General features: G+C 40.2%; 1 protein-coding gene across 4 annotated transcripts in view; it reads left to right on the forward strand.

The window, feature by feature from the left end:
- Positions 1-18,182, forward strand: part of NLGN4X (neuroligin 4 X-linked) — a 405,179-nt gene that overhangs the window by 139,511 nt on the left and 247,486 nt on the right. For all 4 annotated transcript variants that reach the window (XM_040338158.1, XM_040338161.1, XM_040338159.1 and 1 more), the window contains exon 2: positions 17,039-17,796. In XM_040338158.1, the coding sequence (XP_040194092.1) occupies positions 17,325-17,796 (472 nt within the window). In that variant the 5' untranslated portion in view covers positions 17,039-17,324. The remainder of the gene's footprint in view (positions 1-17,038; positions 17,797-18,182) is intronic.

Below are 18,182 nucleotides of genomic sequence, written 5' to 3' on the forward strand. Positions count from 1 at the left end.
CTTTAAAGACCCTGCATGTACAGGAAGTTCTGATGTGGACTGGCATTTGGTGGACCAAGTAATGTCTGTCCTGCCCAGTTACCTTTGTTAACCACTTTCCACCCGACTTGTTGACAAACGATGGATGGCTCTGTTGTTTTGGGATGATGTCATATGAAGTTGTCTCACTCTCGTGGCGCAGCGATTGGTGGTGCGCTCCGTCCCTGGGACACGGTACATCACCGATCTTGGTAAAGAGCCGATGACGAGGCTATTTACCCATGTGTCCAATCACAGCTGATCACATGCAAACAAAGAAATGCTGGTTATCGGCATTCCTATTTTCACACTGACAGCGTATGAGGAGAGGAGAGCGATCAGCAGCATTTATTCACAGAGGAGATCTGCACCTATAATCAGGGCACTGATTATCAGTGCAGCCCCAACAGTGCCCAGCAGTGATGCCAGCCAGTGCCCATCAGTGCTGCCAGTCCGTGCTGCCTTTCAGTGCCTGCTCATCAGTGCCGCCCATAAGTGCTGCCCATCAGTGCCTGCTCATCAATTCCGCCCATCAGTGCCATCAGCAAGTGCCTATCAGTGCTGCCTATCCATACCCCCCATCAGTGCCAGCTATCAGTGACCATTAATGCTGCCTATCAGTTCTCATCAGTGCTGCATATAAGTGCCACCTTTTAGTGCCCATCAGTGCTGCATATTAGGCCTCGTACACACGACCGAACCAATTTCCGCGGACATGTTCGGTCGTCTGTACGGCCGACCGGACCGGATTCCCGGCTGAGCGGACAGGTTTCCAGCGAACAAATGTTTCTTAGCATGCTAAGAAACATGTCCGCTGGAAGCCTGTCCGTCGGACATGTTCGGTGGTCTGTATGACTCACCGCACATGTCCGCTCGGCCGAAAGCCCTCGCATGCGTCAAAGTGATTCGACGCATGCGTGGAAGCATTGACCTTCCAGGGTCGCGCACGTTGCCGCGTCATCGTCGTGGCCACGGCGTGGCCGCGTCACCGAGTATCCTGTCCGCGGGGAATTTGGTCTGATGGTGTGTACAGCCATCAGACCAAATGATCCCAGCGGACATGTCCGATGAAAATGGTCCACGGACCATTTTCATCGGACATGTTTGCCTGTGTGTACGAGGCCTTAGTGCTTCCCCCTTACTGCTACCTTATCAGTGCCCTTTAGTGCGGTCTTATCAGTGCAGTCTCATCAGTGTCCTTCAGTGCAGGCTCATCAGTGCACATCAGTGAAGGAGAAAAATTACCTAATAATAAAATGTTATTTTTGTTTTTTTAACAAAAAATAAAAATCCCAGTGGTTAAATACCACCAAAAGAAAGCTCTATCTGTCTAAAAAATTATAAAAAAAAAATTGGGTACAGTGTTGAGTGACCGTGCATATGTCATTTAGAGCGCAACAGCTCTGAAAGTGGCTTGGAAGGGGGTAAAAGTGTCCAATAGGCAAGTAGTTAAGCTACTCAAACCCCCCACTCTCCTGTCTGGACACTAATCATTCTGTAGTCCCTAGATAAGAACAAGGCAGGATATTTACCCTTTGGAAATAATACGTGATGACACAAGGACGGCTCTGAACTTCTGACATGATCAAAATCATTTTTTTGCACTTACTGAATACATATTGCAAAATGCTTTCAATGGTATATTTAACCGATCAAAATGTCTCAAAAGTAGAAGTTCATTATTATGGTTTACATATAATATAACATAAGGACAAATGAAAGAGAATTTTAGATTAAAATGGTATTAAACCCCCAAAAAAAAACATTTTCTAAATGTCAGCTTACCAATTCTTAGATGTGGTGGCTGCAGTTTTCTTTTTTTTAGGCTTTTTTCCTTTATTTTCACCTGGCGATTCATCCAGTACATATTATTTTTCAATTTACTTTAACAGTTCGGTTCTAGCCGAATGGTATCTGGTCACAGTCAGATTGTACCCCCTGCCCCTTTCTTCTTGTACCTCGTTTTATTTTGATTTAATGTCCTTGACTTAATTTTTGTCTTTTGTCTTGGAATGGTCTTCTGTTTCATTCCCTTTTGTATTTGTATATTCTGTATACTTAATAAAAACTTATTGAACAAAAAAAAATTTACTTTAACAGACCAAGCTTTCCAAATGAGTAGTTAGAGGGTTGAGGCAAACCATTTAACACTGACAGAGGAGCATACGATGGTCAGCTTTTATTCATGTATGTAAAACCTTTATCCCAAAAGGAAAAAGAACTGTTTGCTGTAACTGCTTATAAAGGGTAAGCTGAGCTCAGCTTCAATTTGTTAAACAAATCCATATAAATCTACTTTAAATGCTTTAAAAAATTACTGCGCTACTGACATAGCATATAATAGCCGCTGACACTACAATCAGACAAATTGTGCAAGTGATAAATTCAAAAAGTGCAGCGCTGAAAATGAACCATATAAAATGTGCAAAGCAAGCATAAAATAATGTGTGCAAATATGCAAATCATTTATGAACTTAAATGAGTATGAGGTAATGTTCCATATACAGATAATAGGAAAAGTGCATAGTGTCACAAACAAACATTATAAATCAATGTTAAAAAGTCCACATATGAAAATTGAAGCTAAAAGTGGCCTCCCAGCCACTGTCCATTCCAACAGTCCAGATAAGGAAGGTTAAAAATAAAATAAAAATACACTCAGTATACTTCTTGTAGTTTGTAACGCTGGAATCTGCTGGGAGAAAGGTAAAGGATTACATGTGAAGGATGGAGATTAGAGCAGTATATATACAGCAAGTTCTACAGGGTGGGCCATTTATATGGATACACCTTAATAAAATGGGAATGGTTGGTGATATTAACTTCCTGTTTGTGGCACATTAGTATATGTGAGGGGGGAAACTTTTCAAGATGGGTGGTGACCATGGCGGCCATTTTGAAGTCGGACATTTTGAATCCAACTTGTGTTTTTTTCAATAGGAAGAGGGTCATGTGACACACCAAACTTAATGGAAATTTCACAAGAAAAACTATTTTATTCTTTCATGAGTTATTTACAAGTTTCTGACCACTTATAAAATGTGTTCAATGTGCTCTACAGTGACATGTGGCGAGTGCTATGCTGTGGGCTCTTGCTGATGGAAGCTAGGACAGTCACTGATGTTTCTTCATTAGACCCCTTTAACACTGGATACGCCTATAGCGGAGCGTTAAAATTGCGGTAAAACACTGCTATTTTACCGCGATTTTACCACATGACCCACTTCCTATTGAAAAAAGTTGGATTCAAAATGGCAGACTTCAAAATGGCCACCATGGTCACCACCCATCTTGAAAAGTTTCCCCCTCACATATACTAATGTGCCACAAACAGGAAGTTAATATCACCAACCATTCCCATTTTATTAAGGTGTATCCATATAAATGGCCCACCCTGTAGAATCACTCACCAATGCAAAGACTGCACACAGGTTATGCCTTTTAGGAGCTTCCCTGAAAAAGAAGTTTGATGATTTCCTTTATGGCAGCCCATATTTCCTATTATTATTATCCCCAACAAATGAAACTCTAAATTCTACTAACAACTTGCAAAGCCATTCACAACTCAGCCCCCAGCTACATCACTAACCTTGTCTCAAAACACCAACCTACTTGTTCCCTTTGTTCCACTAAATAACTCCTGCTCTCTAGGTCACTCGTCACCTCCTCCCATGCTCCCCTCCAGAACTTTTCCGGAGCCTCTCCCATCCTTTAAAACTCCCTACCCCAATCTGTCCAACTATATCCTATCCTACTCTGCTTGCTTTTAGACAATCCCTGAAAACCCTTCTCTTCAGAGAAGCCTATCCAGCCCTCACCTAACAACTCTACTTTTACTTTCTCCAGAAGATTATTCCTCACAGCTATTACCTTTTGTATCACTCAACCCTCCCCGCTAACAAGCAGGGCCCCTGATTCCTTCTGTATTAGCGCTGTGAAAACTGTAGCCACTATATAAATTCTGTATAAAAATAATTATTGGTCCCATTCAGCATGGACTTTGACACAGCATGAGTGCAGGAATGGTAGAAAACACAGGCCACCAGAGTCCAAGATTCAATTCAGGGGCTGGTAGTTGTGGTAGATCTCCAGAGACTGTTCCTTAGATCATCATTACCAGTTTCATCTTCATGCTTGTTTGTCTTTTTGCTGCTGGCAATAGAGTTCACGCATTGTGGTAAGCATGTTTACTCTCCCCTCTGGGTGGTGAATGCACAGTCCCGGGTGACTCCTTTAGTGGACAGCAGTTAATTTTCATCCATACTGAGCAAATATTTATTTTATTTTCAACCTTCTTCATCTAGACTGTCAGGATGCACAGTGGCTGCCTTATACTTTTAATTTCAATTTTCATATGTGGACTTTTTTATATTGATTTATAATGTTTGTGACACTATGGACTTTATAATTATCTGTATATTGTAACATCACCTCATACTTATTTGAGTTCATATTTGATTTGCATATTTGTACACAGTATTTTATGCTTGCTTTGCACATTTTAGACGGTTCATGTTTAGTGAAGCTCTTTTTGAATATAAATCTACGAGCCTAATGCGGCTTACAGACGACCATTTTTAATGACATGGAAAAAACGATGTTTTTCTCGACGTGATTCTTGTCAAGCCTGCCTTGCATACACACGATCGTGAAAAAAAATGCTCGAGCAAAGCGCGGTGACGTACAACACATACGACGGCACTATAAAGGGGAAGTTCGATTCGATTTTGCCACCCTTTGGGCTGCTTTTGCTGATTTTGTGTTAGTAAAAGTTTGGTGAGAGACCAGTTTTCTTGTACAATTTTTCTTTATATTTACCAAAACCATATAATATGAGGTTGAGCCTAAACACTTTCAAATTGTATGCAATTTGGCAGGCCCTTGCACTACATAGTTGAAGGTTAAAGGAAATTGAATATTTTTTTTTAATAATGTGTAGCCAGCTTTAGTGTTTTTAATAAATGCTTGGTGTGTTTTAAAATCATTGCATTCCAGCCCATCTGCGTGAATAGCTGGTTGTTAAAGCGGTAGTTCACCCTCCTTCACCCCATTATTCCATTACTTTCGGCATCGTAGCGCGAGCTACGGTATGCCGGTCTTAAATTTTTAAACCCCGTACTCACTGTGCTATTGTTGATTGAAGAATCCGACTCCCGCGGGGAATGGGCGTGCCTATGGAGAGGGAGGATGATTGACGGCCGGCTCTGGCACGTCACGCTCCCCGAAGACAGCCGGAGTAGGTCTCGGCTATTCACAGCGCCTGCGCACAGGCTATGCGCAGGCGCCGTGAATAGCCAAGCCTATTTCGGCTATTTCCGGAGAAGCGTGACGTGCCAGGGCCGGCCGTCAATCACCTTCTCTCACCAGAGGAACGCCCATTCCCCGGATTCTTCAATCAACGATACCGCAGTGAGTACGGGCATAAAAAATGTAAGACCGGCATACCGTAGCTCGCGCTACGATGCCGAATTTAATTGTCTAATAAAAAAAAACTTTTTTTTTTTTTTTTACAGGGCGAACCCCCGCTTTAAAGTGGATCTAAACCCACTCTCATCCTTTCTAAACTACTGCCATAGTGCTGATCTATAAAGATATACATGCCTCCTGCATGTATCCTTACTTGTCAAAAGTCTCCCCTCTGTCTGTTATGGTGGGTCTGTTGCCACTCTTTGTGGCAAGCCTAGGCACAGATGATAGGAAATCTTATACTCTACATTGTGACATCAAATAAATTCATTCAAAATTTGGGTTTACATCCACTTTAAGGACAACATCTGGTGCCGGCCTCTTAACAACATGCCATTTGTTGGTTGTTAAGAACGGCAGTGGGTGGTTGTTAAGGAGAACAAGTGATAAGGCATCCCTCTCAGTGGTCAGCAGGAGCAGTATTACCACCAGATGAGAGGAGGAGGCAAGGAGACAGCGGACATGCATCAGCTTGGAGCACCAGGTAGGAGGGAAGGAGAAGGGGCGTTCAGACTGGACGAGCTGATTTACAAGATTGTGCCTATTGGCAAGATTGTGCCCATGCTACCCTGGTTGGGGATAGGGTAAGTGCAGGGGTGCATTTTTATCTATCCGTTGATTGGTAATGAAACCAGCATGTTTTAGCTACTTAACAATCAGCTATTTACTGTTTGTTAAGGAATACAGTGGCCCAGATTCAAGAAGCACTTGCGCCCGCGCAACCATAGGTTGCGCGGCGCAAGGGCTTACTTGCTCCGGTGTTACGAGTGCTCCTGATTCAGGAACCTTGTTACACCGACTGCAGCCTAGGATGTGACAGACATAAGCCTCCTTATGCCTTCACATCCCAGGCTGCATTCTTGCGTTGGCCGCTAGGGGGCGCGTATGAAATTGCATACTACCACCGATTCACAAAAGTTGCGCGGGCCCTGCACACGCAAGGTACGGAGTTTCCGTACGGCCACTTTAGCATAAGGCTGCTCCTGCTAATAGCAGGCGCAACCAATGCTAAAGTATAGCTGCGCTTCCCGCTCGCAACGTTCAAATTTTACGTCGTTTACGTAAGTGAACCGTGAATGGCGCTGGACGCCATTCACGTTCACTTAGAAGCAAATGACGTCCTTGCGACGTCATTTGCCGCAATGCACGTCGGGAAAGTTTCCCGACGGAGCATGCGCTGTTCGCTCGGCGCGGGAGCGCGCCTAATTTTAATGATTCCCGCCCCGGCGGGATCATTTACATTAGGCGCCCTTACGCAGGGCTATTTAGCATATTGCCCGCGCAATTTACGGAGCAATTGCTCCGTGAATCGCGGGCAAAGCGCAATATTTGCGTGGGCGCAGACAAAAAATTTTGCTCTTTGCCCACGCAAATATTGCGCGATTCTACCTGAATCTGGGCCAATGTGTGCTCAGTCCTTAACAACCAGCAAAAAAGCCCCGTGTGTGCATTTTTGGTGCATTGGTGATGTGGTTCCCATTGATTTCAATGGATGGTGCATTTTTGGTGTACTTTTGCATGCATGACTTTTAAAAACGCAGTGCAAACACAGCTCAGAAACGTGAAAAGTCCCTGGATTTAAAGGGAAATCATTTTGATGCACTTTTTTCGATATGGAAAGGTGGGTACCAAAAACACATCGGTGTGAAAGGGTCCTTACTGAAAAAGCTAGCCATTTGCAAGTGTTTTGGTGACCAAGGGACAGGTGCAATTCAACAAATCTATGTGGCTGCAAGGACCCATTTAAAACAGTTTAAAAAAAAAATCCTATATAAGGTACACTGTATAATGTATAGGGATATAGGTATGTTAGCTGCTCAAAAAATAATGCTTCCTAGAATGAATAATATTTTTCACAATTTGAGTATTCCAATTTTTAATTAAAATGTAAATACTACATAAATGGCATTTAAGGGCAAATTTATAATAGCAGATACCACTATCTTCTCTCCACTGAACACCACCAAACTTTCTACATACTGGAGCACTCTACCCAGGGCCAGGACAAGGGGTGGGCAGAAGGGGAATGTGGCCCAGGCACAGTAGCACTTTGTAGCGAGGGGGCTCCCACAGCCAATGCACACTACCCTAATGACAGGAGTGATGTTGCCGTCAGGCCTGGTATTCAGAACAGAGCACAGTGCATGACTGAAATAACTGCTTGAGGCAGGCACCCCTGAGGCACCCTGAAATATTAACAAGGACTTTCAAGCTGTAAACATATGGCCATTTAACAGTCACCATAGTTTTCCAGCTAGAATTACATTTCCGTCCTTGTCCAGCTTTCAAGATGGAAGCTGAAAAAATGTACTTTGATTGACTTGTAATTTTTAGGGTCATTATTTAGTTTTAGGTAGATGCCGAGTTACCTACCCAAGGGTAAGTCCATCTTTTACACAACCTTAGGCACTTTCTATCAACTAAAGTAAAAAATAAAATCCAACAGACATAAAAATAACCCCTTGCAATGTCTGTAGCAGAATGAACAGACCAGGAAAGTAAAAGGAGAAATACAGGAAAAACTTTTTTACATTTTAGACAGTTATAAACCCTGCTATTTTTTTTGCCATCTGTGACCCATTGGGGAATTTTGCCCCTCACTTCCTGTCTCATAACTAATCCTTTTAACCAGGGTCACCAGAACTATTATAGTGTCCCCATTGGGAGATATTACCTCTATTACTGTTCTGGGGACACCCCACAATTTGGTAGTTTCTTTTACTTTTATTTCAATGATAACAGTAAACAGAACAAATAGAGAGGGTGACCATCCATAACAGAGACAGCAATAAAAACCCGAAGGTGCTCAAATTGCTCTCCATTCTGTTAAAAAAATGCCTTTCGTTATATTTTATCTACCTAAATACCAGATACTTTCACCTCCCTCCTGACCAAGCCAAGTTTTCCATGATGTCACAGTTTAAATAACATTTACTTAGTCATGCAACACTGAGCCCCATTTTCTGAGATAAAAATGATTTTGCTACATTTCTTTGGCAAAAAAAAATAACCAAAATAGGTGCATATTATTTAGTCTGTGTGAAAGTCTACAATTTATGGTATACATACATATATATTTGAAAATAGATTGATTGATCAAAGTCATACCCTCAATGTGTCTTCTGAGTGAATTGTACTATAGTCAAGCAATGCAGACTGACCTGAGACCAAGCTCCACTTATTGTCTATGAAGAAGTAGCATCACTCTGCATTTGTTTCCTGTCATACAATGGCAGCTGGTGTTTTTTTTTTTGGTGGGGGCGGCAAACCCCCCGCTGTTTTCCGGTCGGTCTGGCACTTACCCCATTGTGGTGCAGTGGCTCAGCTATGAGTGCCCTCTCCTCCATGGTGGCTTCCAGCCCCTCCTCCTCCTAGGCATCCAATAAGATCACCTGTCCTTTCAGCCAATCGGATGACTGGTGTTAAAAGACGCTTCCTGATTGTCCGGAAGGAGGATCAGTGTTACAATAGCGAATATTTATTCACTGTTGTAACACACCTGGGTGGGCTCAAAGTGCACTCTCTGTGACCTGAGCTCACCCTATATTAAAGCCTATTAGAGCCTCTAATCGATGCTTCAAAAACAGCCCCTCAGCATTGGAGACCATCCACCCGTGTCCTGAAAGGGGCCAGACGTATGGATAGGGGAGGCGGCAATGGACAGGGGGAGGCACACGTGCACTCTTCAAGGTTTTGCCGCCTCTGCTGTCATATATATATATATATATATATATATATATATATATATACACTATAGCCCGGATTCAGAAACAATTTACGTCGGCATATCTATTGATACGCCACGTAAATTCTAGCATGCGCCGGTGTATCTTCCTTCTGTATTCAGAAAGCAAGATACGCTGAAATTTGGCTAAGATACGACTGACGTAAGTCTCTTACACCATCGTATCTTAGTTGCATATTTACGCTGGCCGCTAGGTGGCGCTTCTGGAGATTTACGCGTAGAATATGCAAATTAGGTAGATACGCCGATTCAGAAACGTACGTCTGCACGGCGCATTTTTTTACGTCGTTTACGTAAGGCTTTTTCCGGCGTAAAGTGACCACTGCTATATGAGGCATAGCCAATGTTAAGTATAGACGTCAGGCCAGCTTCGAATTTTGCATTGTTTACGTCGTTTGCGTAAGTCGTTCCCGAATAGGGCTTTGCGTAAGTTACGTTCACGTCGAAACCAATGAGGCTTTGCGGCGTAATTTGGAGCATGCGCACTGGGTTACGTCCACGGACGGCGCATGCGCCGTTCGTTAAAAACGTCATTTACGTGGGGTTACACTGAATTAACATAAAACACGCCCACATCTTCCTATTTTGAACTAGGCAGGCTTACGTCGGCCCTCATATGCTACGCCGCCGTAACTTAGGGCGCAGGTTCTTTCTGAATACAGAACCTGCCTCACTAGGTTACGGCGGCGTAGCGTATCTGAGATACGTTACGCCCGCACAAAGTAACGCCAGGCTTTCTGAATCCGGGCCTATAGGTTTTCCAAAATTTAAGCTTGTGGGTAATTAAATATATATTATTTTCAACATGCTTTACCTGCATTAGAATCAAATATAAAATTCTTCCATGATGTTAACTACAGATAAAAGTCTTGACATGTATTTGAAATGAATGTGAGCTTTCCACATGATCTACAGTCAGAGGAGTATGTGAAAAGCAAAGGATTCATTGCACCATCTGTTAAAATTATAGAAGTCCACATGCATCTTTGCATGTGCTGTGAAAACAGATGGAGCACTCTAAATAATCTGAACAGTAATCATTCTACAAAGGGCCATTATAAGGCTCCTGATAAATATTTTTTATTACATCAGGAGAGCTGAATACAATATTTGTCTGTTGCAAATTGTAAGAGTTATGTTTGCTGTCTGCTTTACGGAGAAAAGTGAAATAACTGAGTATCCCTAATGTAATAAGTCTTTTGTTTTGTTCCCAGAACTATACTTGATATTTTACTAAGAACTAATGCAGAAACTGATGATAATGAACTAATAACCTTGCAAGTAAGGTGCAAGCTTCCATTTGAGGAAAGATGTAATACTGCAGAGAGAAGCTTTGAAAATGATGTAAAGGACTCATGGAGGAAAAGTTTCTACTGTCTGCACTGTAAAGCATTTTGTGCTACATGCTTAGTTTGAAGGTCACACTAGAAGTATCTGAACTGCAGTGATAGATCTCTAAGTCAACACAGTGAGCACAGACAGAACAGTAATCTTTTATGGGTTGAGATTACCTTCTAGACACCAGTTTGGTGTTTAAAAAAAGGGCACATGCATAATTATTTACTTATTAAGTGAATATAAAATAAAATACATTCATAGCAATCTTAATAAAAAATAAATGTATGTGCTTTTAAATCTCATTCTATAAATATTTATATGAATTAATTTTGATAAATTTTCTTTACCATATTTTGAATCTATACGCTGTTTTTTTTTCTTTTTTTATTTGGTATTCATTATCTATATAAAATTATTATTTTTTAAATAAACATTTTAGGCAGTGTGCACCATGACATTGATTTTTGAGAGCATTCTAAACAAAAGCACATCATTTTCTGCTCATTTTTGACTCTCTCAACAGCAGGAACATGCGGTGAGGTCAGTGACTTGTGAGGCACTGGCTAGTATCAGAGCCAGATACACACAGGTTACATACGCCACGATCGTTAGAGCGAGAGCAATAATTCTAGCACTAGACCTCCTCTGTAACTCTAAACATGTAACCTGTAAAGAAATTAAAGCATCTCCTATGTAGAGTCATAAGTGATACAAAACAAGGGTGCATGAATATCTGCGCTAACTGAAACAAATGATAAAAAAGCAGCCAGCACAGTTTGTTGATTTAGCAAACATAAGTAAAATAGTTCAAAATGCAGAGCTTCAGTGTAAAAATATATGTGTTATAGTCCATGTGATAGAGTTAATATATGATGAAAAAACTGATAAGAACACCTCCACCAAGCTTCAATGTGCAGGAATGAAAAAAGCACACCACACCAACGTGCTCATAATCTGTTTACCAGAAAATATATGATAACAAGCAATGTGATCATAGGATGCAGAGGGTCAATGGTAAAGGCAACACTCCAAACTTCATAGATGGATGGTAAATATCATCAACATCAAAAAAGCCTCCAGGACTCATACAGGCAGATGATTGTACAATCATAAACGGGAGGTTTGACCCAGTATGAGGAAAAAAGCAATCATAGTGAAGCCATTGGTCCAAGACTCCAAGCTGTTAATTGAGCTCAGTGCCTCTGACAAGAAGTGAGAGGCACTGTGAGCTCATCCTCTCAGTCTGCTGCAAACAGAGTGTGTCAGCTTGTATATAAAGTGTCCGCTTTAGCTTCTGACAGGCTGTGCAAGGAGCCCTATATCTCTGAAACCATAGGTCGTAGGAACCCCATTTTTACCAGTGGTGGGGTAGGACTTAGCCTACGCACCCCACACATTTTGGATCTCACCTGCCTTCCCTGACTGCATGTCCCTGCTAAACAGAGCAGAAAGGTGTGTCCATTCATATGATTCTTTCAGATAAATATATAATTTAAATTAGTCATAAATCCAGTCACTAAAATCTCACATAGTCTTTAACCACTAAAAGACCACTGTATAGCAGATATACTGCTACAGGGAAGCCCTTCTGTGCAGAATCACATGTATAAAAGTGATTCTGTAATTTCACCTAGGGGGCGCACATGCGCACAGCCGACAGGCCGCTTCTGCTGTGATTACCCACAGCAGAAGGAGATCTGCGGGTTTCAGGCACTGGATGGCCACCGCTACCTGCTGATCATAGAGCAGAGACACAGAATGGAGCTCTGCCTATGTAAACAAGGCAGAGCTTTGTTCTGACTGGGGGGAAGTGATGGATTTTGTGTCCCTACATTCATTTGTGTGAACCATACTGCTTTAGGGTACAAAAATATCACAATGTGTCATATATATCTTCAAATATATCAGACCCTTGGTGTGTTTTTAGGATGTGTATATTTTAATACTAATAAAACATGGAACATTTTATGTAAAATTCCTCTTTGTGTCTGTACTAAAGTCCCATGAGATGAAAACATTATTTATGTGGAAAACAAGTGGTTGTAGCAGCATATAACTCTGTATAAATGAATATGAGTAAAAAAAATACAATTAAATAAAAAACAAGGGATTAAAAAATTCCCATTATGAGGCTATATTTAAAAAATGCCGCTTCAAGCAGGCCAGTCATTGTCTCATCCTTAGGGTGGGCTCCCTTAGCAAGTAATACTAAATAAGCAAAAAGCAACAGAGGCTCGATAGATGACCACCCAACAAGTAGTTGTCAATGAGGACCAACCGTGGTATTTTAGAAATGTAGAAAAAAAACTTTATTGAATTATAAAAAAAGTGACAACTGGCCAAATGGCCATTAAAACTCTGTGTAAACTGCTTTTCTGTGTGTAGAACTTAATGAATGAGATGAAGTTCATATGACTTCCATCATTGAATAATTTGCACGCATTATTTCCCTTGCCCTTGATTGCGATTGATTCTTTACAAAGTTGCATTTTTGCCATAATCACTTAATTCCCTTTCAAACTACAACTTCCCTTGCAAAGTGAACAACCTATTTCTTCCAGCCACCAATCAGATTTAAATCTACCCTGGAAGCTTGAATGATGTTGATCAAGCAGGCAGCAGAGAGAAGTCGTGTACACAGGGATCGGTTAAAAAAAATGGCTGACATTTGGCCCGTGTGTATGTTAGTCTGTCCCCCTGTCAGAACACAACAGCTCAGCCGGGGGATATCACTGAGCTAACCTTACATGGTTAGTACAGCAACTTTCCAAGATCGGAAAAACTAGTAGTGTGTACCAGGCTAGGAGAGAGACAGTTAAGCAATGGGTCCCAGAACTACAATCCTACTGCCTTTCTAATAAAGTGCTTTGTGTTTTTATTTGTAAGGTAAATCTAGTGGACTGCCTTTAACACAGTTGCATTATTACTTGATAGTGTGATTAAATCAGAAAATGATTTCACTGGATGCCTGGAATCACTGTTTAACATTTTGTAACTGAAAAAGAGCAATAATTACATAAATTCCAGACATCTCAACTCTTGCCAAGAAATGTAACTGACATAATATATGACAAATGTTAAAGGCAGTTTTCTTCCAGTCAAGCATCCATCATTTTGACATTAATTTGTGCACATGCGTTACCTGATTTGCATTGCCATTATTAAAATCAGCAGGATAATTTACATTGGTTTGTGTTTTACTTATTTGTATTTTACCCAAAACATATTATAACTATGGCCTCAGGGTGTCTTATGTACAAATAAGTGATGTCCCTTCTGGAAATATTCATAATGCAGTAATATAGCTTAGGACATAACTAAAGTAATGGGCATTGTTTTTGATGGTCTAAAAGTGCTGATAATATAGTGTTGTTTTATTACATATTTAAAGTCATAAGAGAAAGTCTTTATTTTGTGGCACATGCTCATAAATTGTGACATTCTCTTCCAGAAACAAAATATAGTTAATTTAATAGGTTTTCACTTTTCTAGACATATGATGAGTTTGGTTTACAGTATATGAATATTTCTTGCATCTTATAAATGTAAGAAAATTACGTTATTCTTAAATTTACTTTATTGTTGAGGTAGCCATAAACCATAAATGGGCAACTGACAAATGTAGAAAAAAGTGCAAATTTATCTTAAAGCAATTGGCTTGTGGAAAGTTCATGGTTGCCCACGCAAAAACTATGAATCATACAATGATATTTATTTGCCAGTGATGTTAAACAAATGAATGCTAGACTTACTGTATATATGACTACATGCATTCTATGATACATTTTCTTTTTTAAGCAATTTTCCTTTAACTAATCTACAAATAAAGCAAAATGAACATGCCTAGTATTGTTGTAATGTTCTCAAATATATTAACTTACAGTGGCCCAACAACATGATATTTTTAATCAGTTGAAACTATTCTACTACCGTTAGGACAGCTGCATATACACTATATTTTACTAAAAGTATTGGGATGCCTGCCTTTACACGCACATGAACTTTAATGTCATCCCAATCTCAATCCGTAGGGTTCAATATTGATTTGGCCCACCCTTTGCAGCTATAACAGCTTTAACTCTTTTGTGAAGCCTTAACACCAAGTTTAGGAGTGTGTCTTCGGGAATGTGTGACCATTCTTCCAGAAATGCACTTGTGAGGTCAGGCACTGATCTAGATGAGAAGGCCTGGCTTGTAGCCTCTGTTCTGATTCATCCCAAAGGTGTTCTATTGGGTTGAGGTCAGGACTCTGTGCAGAACAGTCAAGTTCCTCCACCCCAAATTCACTCATTCATGTCTTTATGGACCTTGATTTTGCAGCGGCGCACAGTCATGTTGCAAGCATGGAATTGTCCGAAAGGTCTAGGTATACTGATGCCTTAAGAGTTCCCTTCTCTGGAACTAAGGGGCCAAGCTCAACCTCTGAAAAACAACCTCCTCACAATCCCCCATCCATCAAATGATTTGGACCAATGCACAAAGCAAAGTCCATTAAGACATAGATGAGCGAATTTGGGGTGGAGGGAATTGACTGGCTTGCACAGAGTTTTGACCTTAACCCTATAGAACACCTTTGGGATGAATTAGAGCAGAGACTGAGAGCCAGGCCTTTTCGTCCACATCAGTGCTTGACCTCACAAATGCGCTTCTGGAAGAATGGTTGAACATTCCCATAGACACACTCCTAAACCTAAAATTAATAATCTACTTCATAAAACTCTGATGATCTTTTTTAAAATGTGATTGCCTTGTATTCTTACAGCTTTTTAAAACAACTTTTTCCAGCCTATGTTTTGGGAAAATAACAACAAATGAACAAATAAGTGGAAAACATGTTTTTTATTTTTTATTTTGTTGGGGGGTTGGGATGTGCAGCTTACCTGGTAAACCACTAATTGTTCTTCTGGCTTATAGAGAAGCTGTCTAGTTTTATCCTGGTATGCATTGTTTTTGATATTAGGAATTTTAGGCTGACTTGTCTTTCAGTGCAAGGTCACACAAGGTCATATGTATACTGGAAATGTATCTTTACTCTATCTAATTTCTGGTTTGTGAATTATTAGGACAGTATTTTGCCCGACCTCTGCTCAGTTCTTTCACTCATTAAGGTAAAAAAAATTAAAAACAATAGTATTGGTAAAATTATATGGTTCTTCTTCCCTAGGGTGCCTAAACAGTATACAATGAGAAAAACTAGGTTTAAAAACATTTTATCAGTCAAATTGTTTCCTAATAAACTACTGCATTATGTGTATTATTGTTATTTTATGTTTATAAATACTTGTGTTTATTAACCACTTGAGATCCACGCTGTAGACAAAAGACGTCCACAGCGCAGCTCTCAAGTGCTGGGTGGACGTCCCTGGAGGTCCTGTTGTTTACATTCCCCATGCGCGCCGCTGGGGGCACACATCGGGGAAACACTGTGCCCGGCGCATCGCTGGTAAGCCGATGCGCGTGCCTGGTGGCTGTGATGTCTTCCAGGTACCCGCGATCGGCGGTGACAGCAGGGACGTGGAGCTCTGTGTGTAAACACAGAGCTCCATGTCATGTCAGGGAGAGAGGAGACCGATCTGTGTCCCTTGTACATAGGGACACAGCATTGTTCACCTCCCCCAGTCAGTCCCCTCCCCCCACACAGTTAGAACACACCCAGGATACACATTTAACCCCCTCCTCACCCCTAGTGTTAACCCCTTCACTGCCAGTCACATTTATACAGTAATTAGTGCATTTTTATAGCACTGATCGCTGTATAAATGTGAATGGTCCCAAAATTGGGTCAAAAGTGTCTGATACGTCCGCCGCAATATCACAGGCCTGACAAAAAATTTGCAGATCGCCGCCATTACTAGTAAAAAAAAAAAATCATAAATCTATCCCCTATTTTGTAGGTGCTATAACTTTTGCGAAAACCAATCAATATACGCTTATTGCGTTTTTTTTAACAAAGATATGTAGAAGAATATGTATCGGCCTAAACCGAGGGAAATGTATTTATTTATTTTTAAAAATTGGATATTATTATAACAAAAAATATTGTGTTTTTTTTCAAAATTTTCTGTCTTTTATATCGCAGAGATGATCAAATACCACCAAAAGAAAGTTCTATTTGTGGGAAAAAAATGATAAAAATATAATTTGGGTACAGTGTTGTATGACCGCGCAATTGTCATTCAAAATGCGTCAGCGCTGAAAGCTGAAAATTGGTCTGGGCACGAAGGGGCTTTAAGGGCCCAGTAATGAAGTGGTTAAATAAAACTGCATTGATACAGGTCTTGTAATAGAGGTCACAGTTTTGGAAATAAGCAGCAAAATTGATTATTTAACACTGTAATGGTATTTTATATACTAATTGAACATACCAGTAATCTCTGACCATGTTTTTTTTTATTGATATCTTATTTAGAATATCTAGTGCTTCAGATTGTAATATATACTCATAAACCACTTTATTTTTTTATTTTTCAGACTGATTCACTGTAAAGGGTCACAATGCAAAAATACAATGATTAAACTAAGGATTTAAACTGGAGTCAACACTTGGAATAGCAGTCCATCAATTACTTAATTCTCGTGGAATGGGCCTCACAAAAAAAGTAATCTGGATCTTACAGATGGCAGTAATGAAAATAAGGCAATAATTTCTGTGGCTTATTTGAATGAAAGGATTTGGTTTATCCTGGCTGAAGTTATTTATTTGTTAGTTTTCCTCTCTACCTGGGAGATCTCACCTTTGCTGATGTTGATGTAAACGATGTCGAGACCAAAGGGATTACTATGGTTGCCTTTGATCTTCACTCCTGTCTGTGTCGTTGTAAACTCAAACTTGCTACTATGGATTACAGCCTTTGCTGTAAGATTTACAATAATAGATGGTCAAGCACAGCATCCAGTTGTACCTACGAACTATGGCAAGATACGTGGCACAAGAACATCTTTATCCATTGAGATTCTTGGACCTGTAGAGCAATATTTAGGAGTTCCTTATGCCGCACCACCGACGGGAGAGAGGCGTTTTCAACCTCCTGAACCACCTTCATCGTGGACTGGCATTAAGAATGCAACCCAGTTTGCTCCAGTATGTCCACAGTTTTCAGATGAAAGATCATTATTAAATGATATGCTGCCTGTATGGTTTACTGCCAATTTAGATACAGTTGTAACCTATGTTCAGGATCAAAGTGAAGATTGCCTATATTTAAACATCTATGTGCCAACCGAGGATGGTAAGTCTTTTTTTATAATTAATGGCATGATCTAAAACTATCTATCTATCTATCTATCTATCTATCTATCTATCTATCTATCTATATATCTATCTATCTATCTATCTATCTATTTATCCATCCATCTATTTTTCTAACAAAACAAACATGCATTGTTTCATAATTCATTCTTTTTTTCAGTGTAACATTTTCTACAAATTTACAGTTTTTTTTTTTTTTTTTTTTAAACAAGTTCATCGCCAGAAAGGCACATTCTAGTTTGTTTTGCTATAAAGAGGTCAATTATTGTTCCTATTTTGGTTTTCAATTACTACACCTAAAGTAAATATGTTACTTATGCAACTAGTCTATTTGCTAGATTAAAAAGATTACTTTAGCCATCGTGT

The sequence above is a fragment of the Rana temporaria genome, chromosome 2 (genome assembly GCF_905171775.1).
Source record: "Rana temporaria chromosome 2, aRanTem1.1, whole genome shotgun sequence".
Classification (NCBI taxonomy): domain Eukaryota; kingdom Metazoa; phylum Chordata; class Amphibia; order Anura; family Ranidae; genus Rana; species Rana temporaria.